Raw genomic sequence first — 9,553 nt, 5'->3', positions numbered from 1 at the left:
TTTTCTCCTTTTCCTTCGAGCTCTGTCTATAAATTCATGCACGCACACCAGTTCGGACCCTCCTCCCCTCACCTATCACGCAGCCTCCCTCGGTCTCTCTCCCCCACCAACCAGCCCATCTGTGTTTCTTCTCTCTCTCTCTCTCTCTTTCCGTGTGCACATGGAGGACTCCAACGCTGACCCAGCATCCGCCGCCGCCGCCTCGCCGCCGGAGGACTTCTCCGGCAATGCGTACGGACCCTCTTTGCTGGCGGAAGGCGCGAGCCCGTTCCGCCGAGAGCTCCCCGAGCCGGACGTTTGGATCCTTACCTCCGGCGGCCTTCGCATCCCCGCCCACTCTGGCATTCTGGTAGGAAAACAGAGATGACGTCTCTGCTTTTTACTTGGTATTTCACGACGCGTAGGAGAAACTGAAAAAGCGCATCCGTCTTCTTCGATCTTTGTTTGTTCGAGTTACTAGTGATCTCGATGAACGAGAATTTTCAGTTGATTCTTCGTTATAGTTTTTCGAAAATACTGGGTGCTCATCGGTCTTTCGTATGTTCTTGTTTTTGGTGGATTTGAAATTGAAGGCATCCGTGTCACCGGTGCTGGAGAACATCATAGACCAGCCTCGGAAGCACCGGAGCTCCGAGCGGGTCATACCGATCCTCGGCGTCCCCTGCGACGCCGTCTCGGCCTTCGTCGGATTCCTCTATTCCTCGAGGTTTGGTTCTTGAATCTTCGATCCGCTTGCCCTTGTCCATGATCACATTAAATTTCTTGTGGATTTTTTTTTCCATTTCAGAATAGAATAGACATGTTATCCAAAGTAATTACTGTCGTGTGATCCCGCCTAAAGTATCACCGCCACTTAAAAGAGTAATCTTTACAGGCTTCGCTAAATTACAATTAACTGCCATAGCATCTTTACACGTTCACCACGCGAGTGCATTGTCGGAGAAATGGTCAGGTCCAGATAAAATGCATCAATGGTGTTCATCAAATGACTGAGGATATGCCCCCCCCCTGGCGGTGCAGGTGCACGGAGGACCAGATGGAGAAGTACGGGATCCACCTGCTGGCGCTGTCCCATGTGTACCTGGTCCCGCAGCTGAAGCAGCGGTGCACCCGGGCGCTGATCCGGCGGCTGACGGCCGAGAGCGTGGTGGACGTCCTCCAGCTGGCGAGGCTGTTCGACGCTCCGGACCTCTACCTCAAGTGCTTGAAGCTGGTCCACGCCCATTTCAAGTCCGTGGAGGCGACTGAGGGCTGGAAGTTCCTGCAGAACTACGACCCGTGGCTCGAGCTCGAGATCTTGCGGTTCATGGACGAAGCCGAATTGGTACGTTCTCACATAAGTTCATGCTATGCGTGCAAGGTTGGATTTGACCGTGAGTGGTCAAAGGCTCAGCTCGAGATTCATGTATTGGAATCAATGGAAAAATTGATTAGCCGTGCATCGTTAAAAGATTGGTCAAGAACGGTGCCAACATGTTATGTACATGAAAATTATAGTCCGACGACCAATTCTTTTGTTTCGGAGAAATAGGAGAACACGTTATACTAGGAAAGAGTTTTGATTACGCACGTTTCGAGGAGCAAGTAGCTAGGTAAAATTGCAATATGGGCACATCCCAGAAGAAATTCGAAGTCTTGACTGTGTTATTATATTCATTTCCTTACCTTAGGCAGAAGCAAGCAATTCATGGGTCATCATTTTCCACGGTCTTTTCTTGTCAATCTAAATTTCCTTGCTTCTCGGGTTATATTTGCATATCAACCAAGAAATGAAAAAAAAAAGTGAATTTGATTTTGACCATAGCTTGCGAAAATTAACGAACAGTGCAATTCTCGAGTGCAAAAGGTGTTAACTGTTTCTCAAACTTGTATGAATTGACTGTGAAACAGAGGAAGAAGAATAGGAGGAGGAACAAGGAGGATCAGAGCCTGTATCTGGAGTTGGGTGAGGCCATGGAGTGCTTAGACCATATATGCACGGAGGGCTGCACGAGCGTCGGGCCGTGCGATGCCGAGCCCGCGAGGAAGAAGGAGCCGTGCGGCAAGTTCGCCATCTGCCATGGCATCCAGCTCTCGATCAAGCATTTCGCGACTTGCGAGAAGCGGGTCGGCGGAGGTTGCTCGAGATGCAAGAGGATGTGGCAGCTTCTCAGATTGCATTCTTCGATCTGTGATCAGCCCGACTCTTGCCGGGTTCCCCTTTGCAGGTAAATGAAAGGGCTGACGTTTCGCGTTTACCTGCCAAATTTGAATTTTTTTGTCTTCGTATCGAATCGTGTGTTGTTTGCAAAGCATTAAATATCTGTCAGACATGCCTGATAAATTGATGTGTTTCAAACTCCCAGTAGATTTCTAATCCAGCAAATTGGTTGGAACTCTTCCATAATTATTTTCATGTCAAATCCAGATATGAACGATAAGCAGAGACTTGAATAATTGAATTTGACTAATACCTTATCTTGACTGTTTCTAAATAGACTAGGTCGATATTATTTGAATGTTTCCAACGTGGTTTCTAAGTGGCTGGCTGCTATAAGACATCAGCAGTGACATGACACGACGGCAACCTGGGTCCGTCGTCGGATCCGTCAGTCAATTGTCATTAGCATTTCGCTACATTGCAGAGGCTCCTAGCAATAACAGGGACACTTTTTTAGTGGGATTGTAGGGTCAGATTGGGACTATTTTTGGAGTTCATCATGTTGTCGGAAGTTTGGAACCACTGGGATATTATCAACCACGACAGCTGGCTCATCATGATGTCTGCCAAATGAATTCTGTTGGCCTCTTACTCATTGACTAGAATCCAAGAATCTCATGTCTTTAACGGGTTTAATCTCGCGCAAATAAATATCTTTTGTGGGTCCGAAAAGCTCAGTGTCGATGTTCTTCTTTGGGGTGTGTAATGAGTCATGAGGATCATTAATTTGTATCTGCTGTCTTGGTGATTTTAACAGGCAATTCAAATTGCGAATGCATCAAGAGAAGAGGAAAGCCGATGCCCGTTGGAAGCTGCTGGCGAAGAAACTCATCTCGGCGAAGGTCCTGTCCTCCTTGTCTCAGCCCAAGAGGAAGAGAGCAGGGGAACCGAGAGAGGAAGTAAGTGAGCGCGGCATTAGAAGCATGAGATTGTCGCCAATCGCGAGCCATTAGCATTTCGTTAGTTGCGGACCTGTAAAGATGGGAATCTGGTCTTGAGCCAGCACCTTTTTTGCGGCTTATGACCAGATCAAATCGATAAAATGTGCTTTCAACGCTCGCTGGTATAATAGGCAGGAATTGTTGCTTATAATATAATTATAGATGTTCAAGTTGATGCAGATGCAAGTTATCTATGGGGGTCTTTATATTACCCAACCGTATAGTCTTTTGATGTTCATAACGTTCGACGGGCAAATGCAGATTCAGCGAAGAAAATTGCCCGAAATGTAGCAAATAGAAATTGTCACATGTATGCTGCAACTTGTGGTGATTTTGTAATGAACAGAGCTGTCCTTCTCTTACTTTCTCACCTTTGCTCCTTATCAATTAGCGTTGAGCGGTGTGCTTCGCACCTTAAAAAAGTGTCGTTCTCTGTTCTTGCTGTGGAAAATTTTGAGACTGGAGGGACCACAAGACAAATAAAGTTGGTGAAATGTCTTCTAAAACTGAAGCAGTTAGGATATAGTCAACTTGATGCTGTGAATTCGAAGAAACTTTGTCAAGGTACGAGGGATGATCTGATAGGTTACCTAACTGTTTAATGTTTAGCACCATTCACGACCAAAAACAAAAAAAATGTTTAGCATCATTGGAGAAATGAGTATTAAATCCTAGATGTGCTTGACTGACTGAACCATTACACTAGCCAGAGTAATATCTTCAATTTCAAGTTAATCAATACAAAAGAAAGACGGCGAGTCGAGCGAATTTCTTATAGCTAAGATCGTAATTATTTCGACCAAAAAAAAAAAAAAGATCGTAATTAACGAGATTTGTCACATAAGCAAGTTGCCAAATTCCATGCAGTTTCTGATAATGCTTTGTCAATTTACTTGAATTTCATGACTTTCTCTTCATGGGCTTACGATTTCTCCATGCCGCATTGAACCTTTATTATTCTAACGAATTTTTCTTTTTCTATTTCTGATGCACTAATGATCCTTAGGGGTGTGCAACCGGACCGGATCACCCGAAAAATAGATCCGGGAACCGGTTCTTGTTTGAACTGATCCAGGAGCTGGTTACATTTTTTGGGAACCGGTTGGAACTGGTCCGGTTCCTGATTCCTGGTTCCAAGTGAAGACCCACCTGGACCGGTTTTTAGCTTGTGTTAGAAAAAAAATCTGTAGATCATACTATTATTATATTTTGGATTGTTGCTTTTGGTGAATATTAATTTTTATTGCTCAGCTTAGGGATTGTTGCTTTTGGCGGATAGTGATTTTTATTATTCATCTTTTACTTTGAATCGTTTCATTGCTACTCATATTATTTCGCTAGAAAAAAATGAAACTAGATTTTAGGTTCCGGGGCGAATATGGTAGGTTTTAGGTTCCAAAAACTGGGAACCGGTTATAACATGGTAGGTTTTAGATTCCGAATTTGGAATCTATCCATCCTGGAACCGATCATCCCTAATGATCCTAAAGAATTGAACTTTCATTTTAGACAATAAGAATTTGTTTTGCATAAGATTACGTGACTTATCATCCTTTGAATTGTGGTCGACAGCTTTCAAAGGGCAATAAAAAGTTATAATATGACAAAGGAATCTTCCGAGTCCCTACAGTCCCCGCCTTCAGAGATATTTCCTAGAGCTTGTTCATCATTCGAAGGGCTCTTCATGCTGCGACAGATCCACACCACAGAATCTAAAATTTTCTCGCGTGTTGTCCTCGGCGGACTACTTTGTGCCGGATCTTTAGAAGTCAAATTGATCGGTTTAGGACCATTTCCCTTTTAACTTTTGATAGAGAAATTCATTCAAGGACAATTGTAAGTGATCTTTTTTTATAGGCCACTACTCGTGGGTCCAAGCAGACATTGCAGACCATTCCTCCTCCTTGATTCTTCTACCCACTTGCTCTGGCTTTCATTGCAGGGCTTACGTGAACAGCAAAAGATACTCTTTGTTGCAATAGTGGGGGGTTATGAGAAGCATCCTAGACAGAAAAAAAGAGTTGATGAAACCAAAATGTTTCAACAGACCAATTGGACACGGAAAAGACCCACATGTGTATTCAGTGCCTGTCTCAATGATAACTCATGAATCACTCGCTCTCTGTGGTTGATCCATGCTCAGGAAGTTTCACGCTTTCTTAAATGTAATGATGGAGTGGGCATCTTTTGGTTGTCTCTCATACTTGATTCTTTGCTTTAGACCCAACTAATGTTACGTGTAGAGAACTGTTGATTAGGCACGAGGGGCGGCAAGAATCAGAGGGTCAATTTGTGCGGCTCTGTCTTGTTTTAGTTGTGGTCCGAATTTGACATTCAGGCTGCGATGAAACTTTACAAGACTCTTCTTAGCATTTGTTGTTGTTGATCATGTCATAATTGCTGACGTAATAATTGTTTCGATAGAGTCGTCCTGTCATTGCTTGTATTTGACGGGCCCTCATTTGCTGCGGATGGATCGAAGGGAAGTACCGGAGTAGGGATCGTGCTGTATTACGTACAGGGTTATCATGGGCTCGCTTAATGGGCCTTTTTGTTGTGGACCTAACTTCTAATGGAAGTGTACTTTGTCCTGCTCGTGGGCTATGCAGATAAGATGCGTTTGAAGTGAGTCAACATGTTATGGAAGCTTAACAGTGGGAGACTTGAAGCTCAAAAATTCAGGACTAACTCATTTATATGCTATCAGGCATAGAACTTTAGATGCGGATCGGGATGCTACGGCACTCGTATCGCTGATAAACTGGGTGGCGGTTGAGTCTTTCCGCTTCAGGTTTTGTGCTGACGACTCTCTGATTGGACGATTGCGGTAGCTGCCACTTGCGTGCTGTGATTGTTTCTCCATCAATATAGATGGAGGTGCATCATGCAGAGGAGCCAGGACAGAGGAATTTAATCATCGTAGATCTTGCATCATTTAAGTAGAAACAATTCTAGGAAAGACCAATATATCTTGCTGCATATGAGACCTATAAACACGTATTGTGGAATCATTGGGTGCAGACATTATTTGTGTCTATGTGGACACACGACATGCCCACTTCAAACAGAGGTAACGAATGAAAGCCAAGAAACTTGATCAGTAATCAATCTTGACTCATTGCCTAAAGTTCATCCTTAACAGGAGATGAAACTCCGACGGGATTAGTCGAGGAGTTCTTGATGGGGTATGAGGCCTCCATGGCTATGCCGCAAAGCCCTTCCTTAGCAGCGATGCCGCGCTCCATCCTTATGTAGCCCTTCTCGCCCCATTCCGGACCCCATGAGTTCTTCACAATCCAGTATTTTGTTCCCTGGAGGGTGCTCCCATAGCCGACGATCGTGACTCCGTGATCTAGATCCGTGCCACAGTTTCCAGCGAATACACCCTGAAACATAATAAGGCCACTTTCAAAAGCAAGAATCAACTGTTGTAGGAACGTCAATGGTTAATTCCTTGTCACTGTCCCAAGTTAAGCAGGATTTATATCATTTTAATCCTTGTATTTGCATAAATGAATCGTTTCTTTTAAAGTTCCGTAAAATCAGTTTGTAACATGTCAAACTTACTTTCTGCCGTGCAATCTGAATTTCCGGGAATTTTCATTGGATTATATTGAGTAATTTTTACCTCAGAGTAGAATTGAAAATCTGAACCGCTTGCTTCTATGGCCACAGAAACGGGCTGATTAGCGACCGCCTTCTGCAACGCATCCTCGTCGTTGACCGGTACATTTTCGTGTCCATCGATCGACACAACCGGAGAATTCTCCTGCGATACGAAAGAGCAATTAACAGGTCACATGACGATATTTCAAAGGCTATAGAGTTGAGTTGAGCTAAGACTGATTAATTTACCTTGGCAACGTTACAGGTCCCATCGGTAGCTAGGTAAGGGTAATTTGATTCGGACGTGATGCCTCCCTTTTGCTTGATGAACTCAAATGCATAATCCATGAGCCCGCCATTGCACCCTTGGTTTTGTGTGGTGTCGCAGTCCACCAGCTCTTGCTCAGAAAGAGAGAAGAGCTTGTTCGTCTTCAAGTAATTGATGCCCTCGACTGCTGCCACGGTCGAAAATGCCCAGCAACTACCTGTTCCATCACAAACAAAGCCGTGAAGAATCATATGATGCACAGTGACTTGTGACCTTATAAAAACGAGAAGTGAATTATATACACACCGCATTGGCCTTGGTCCTTGACGTTTGTGACTGCGCCTTTCTCCCTCCAGTCGACGGACGGGGGCACCGGAGTGAACTCCTCGTACATGAAGCTCTCAGAGCCGCACCGCACACCACGGAACATCCTGTGGTGGCCGACCTTCGACCCCGCATACAAGCTCCTGAACTCATGGTTGGTCATGTCAGCGAACTTGTTGAGCTTCAGCTTGTAGGGCTTGTCCTGCAGGTTCACCCAGTACACGTGCATGACGTTCTGCTTGAACACGTTGAACCGCTTTTGCTTGTCCTCGAGGCTCCGGGACACCGTGTGGTGGCTCCGCCACCGCTCGTACAGGTCCCACAGGCTGTCCTCGGACGCCAGGTCCCTCTCGTGGAAGTCGAAGCTCTCGGCGATCCCGAGGATCGACATGAGCGCCAAAGCAACTACGAAGAGTGTCTTGAACCCCATTTCGTATTGGAAAACTCAAGCTCACTGCAATGTAATGGTATGAAGGATGTGGGGAGTTTGGAGGAGTGGAGTGCGGTTTATATAGAGGAATGACATGAAAACGACGACGATATATATAAAAAATGGGGATGCGAGAAGAGAACAAGGGATGATAGCCGAAGAAGTCACAAGTTACTTACGGGCATCAACAATCACACACCCCATTCATTACCATAATAGAGGAGATCAAAGCGCACAAGCAAGCCCAGTTTTAGAGCAATGCGTATGACTTTGCAAGCTCATCAGACGCCCTGCGAACACCAGAACGAGATCTAAATGGAAATGCTGATAAACATTGCGGTGATCTTTGCATGCCGAACACGCGATTACGTAGACAACGCACGAGAAAAAAACAGAAGATGAGGATGATAAATGAGGAGAGTGGTGGGGTGACGAGACATGGTTGCTGGTTCTTGGATGACGCTGCTGATCGAGGGGCCACGATTTTGTTGCAGATGGGACATCAAAAGCCTTTCATAACTGCCTTTCGTCTTCAACCGAAACCACCTTGCCTTTCGGGTGTGAACTGCAGTATTTTTTTGGGAGGGTTTTTGTTATGTGCAAGTCATCCTAATTTCGGGACTACATATGTTAATTCCTCGTACATTTAGCTTAGGAGGGCCACCATAGTTCGTGATCGTCACCTTCATCCTCGAAAGATGCTAATCGATGTACCAAGTGACATGGTGTTATGAAGGTGAACGCTTTAAACAAGTGGGTCATGTTCAAAATTGGATTTTAGAATTGGGCAAGTCAGTTCAAACATACATCTGACGCGTGCAGCTGTACATCTCGGGTTGAGCGAATTCGCACGGTTCGAAGGTAATTTATAAGTATCAGGGTTCTCGGTGTCAGAGGACCGCCGATTTATTTTTCTCCCTAATGTGTAATTAATTGACTCTTATCTACCAGATAAACTAATGGGCATCGAGCTAATTATGGTATTAGTGATTGTGCAACTGCAACCCGTATGGCTTAAGAAAGCGGATGATCTTCATATGAGAATAATTCAATCTGATCACATTACGTGCAAGAATAAGCTGTGTGATGTTATTAGCCACAGCTTTGTTAGCAGGACAATATATATATTACATCCGAGATATGTCATTTCTTATTCAATGCTATTTTTTTATTATAATTTTTTAATATGCGTGACCCATGCAGGTTAGCGAGATTCATAATGCTGATTAAAGAGCAGAATTGAAGAGATTCTGGAGCCAGTAACGGAGGGCATCTTGCGATTGGACTAATCAGTCAAACTGAAACGCTTGCTTGTGGAATTGGAGTAGCGTAATGTAATGGGTACTCATCACTTCTACGCTCAAAGGGCTTAACCGACCCAGATATCATAAGCCCCCACAGAGAGGAGAGAACACAGTTAGTTCTCACCGAGACACGGGTCGTCGTATGCTAAGAGAATCTCAACCATCGATGCAGTCCATGCTCGATCCGACATGGCGAAAACTGCTAATCCTGATATAATGTCGCCTCGTTTTCGTATGGTTGGTTAATTTGCGAATTATCTTCTATGGATGATGGTGAGCCTATCAGAATAATAGAATGTGCAACTTATTACTAATCTTATGTAAGTTTGCAAGAATCGAGAGAATGACTATGCAATTGATATATTCATGAATATCTTTGGGGGGAGAAAAAGAAGAAGCAGAAGAAAAGGTATGACCTTCACTTTCGGTGTGAAAGTGGAGAGAGGGTGTGAGGCCAAATTCTATAATGAGTAGAGAGCT

General features: G+C 44.5%; 2 protein-coding genes across 2 annotated transcripts; one reads left to right on the top strand and one right to left on the bottom strand.

Annotated features, from left to right (window-relative positions):
• Nucleotides 1-3,511, top strand: LOC115662332 (BTB/POZ and TAZ domain-containing protein 1-like). Its single transcript, XM_030584489.2, has 5 exons — nt 1-349; nt 573-706; nt 1,021-1,324; nt 1,891-2,207; nt 2,958-3,511. The coding sequence occupies exons 1-5, from the start codon at nt 161-163 to the stop codon at nt 3,151-3,153; spliced, it is 1,140 nt and encodes a 379-aa protein (XP_030440349.2). The 5' UTR covers nt 1-160; the 3' UTR covers nt 3,154-3,511.
• A 2,536-nt stretch (nt 3,512-6,047) lies between these two features.
• LOC115693458 (vignain-like) lies at nt 6,048-8,153 on the bottom strand. The gene is made up of 4 exons (XM_030620459.2): nt 7,322-8,153; nt 6,997-7,232; nt 6,770-6,910; nt 6,048-6,527 (listed from the first exon to the last, which is right to left on the bottom strand). The coding sequence occupies exons 1-4, from the start codon at nt 7,767-7,769 to the stop codon at nt 6,264-6,266; spliced, it is 1,089 nt and encodes a 362-aa protein (XP_030476319.2). The 5' UTR covers nt 7,770-8,153; the 3' UTR covers nt 6,048-6,263.
• Nucleotides 8,154-9,553: the final 1,400 nt, after the last annotated feature.

The sequence above is a fragment of the Syzygium oleosum genome, unplaced genomic scaffold (genome assembly GCF_021117445.2).
Source record: "Syzygium oleosum isolate NSW1041296 unplaced genomic scaffold, Sole_v2.1 Sole_v2.09, whole genome shotgun sequence".
NCBI lineage: Eukaryota > Viridiplantae > Streptophyta > Magnoliopsida > Myrtales > Myrtaceae > Syzygium > Syzygium oleosum.
Note: the sequence above shows the minus strand (reverse complement) of the source record. Positions and strands in the feature narration are given on the sequence as shown.

Excerpts from the sequence above, each read along its gene's own strand:
- LOC115662332 (XM_030584489.2), top strand. The coding sequence starts at position 161 with ATGGAGGACTCCAACGCTGACCCAGCATCCGCCGCCGCCGCCTCGCCG. Across the intron at positions 707-1,020 it reads GGATTCCTCTATTCCTCGAG|GTGCACGGAGGACCAGATGG; the intron begins GTTTGGTTCTTG and ends CTGGCGGTGCAG. Across the intron at positions 2,208-2,957 it reads TGCCGGGTTCCCCTTTGCAG|GCAATTCAAATTGCGAATGC; the intron begins GTAAATGAAAGG and ends TGATTTTAACAG.
- LOC115693458 (XM_030620459.2), bottom strand. The coding sequence starts at position 7,769 with ATGGGGTTCAAGACACTCTTCGTAGTTGCTTTGGCGCTCATGTCGATC. Across the intron at positions 7,233-7,321 it reads CAAGGACCAAGGCCAATGCG|GTAGTTGCTGGGCATTTTCG; the intron begins GTGTGTATATAA and ends GTGATGGAACAG. Across the intron at positions 6,911-6,996 it reads GGACCTGTAACGTTGCCAAG|GAGAATTCTCCGGTTGTGTC; the intron begins GTAAATTAATCA and ends TTCGTATCGCAG.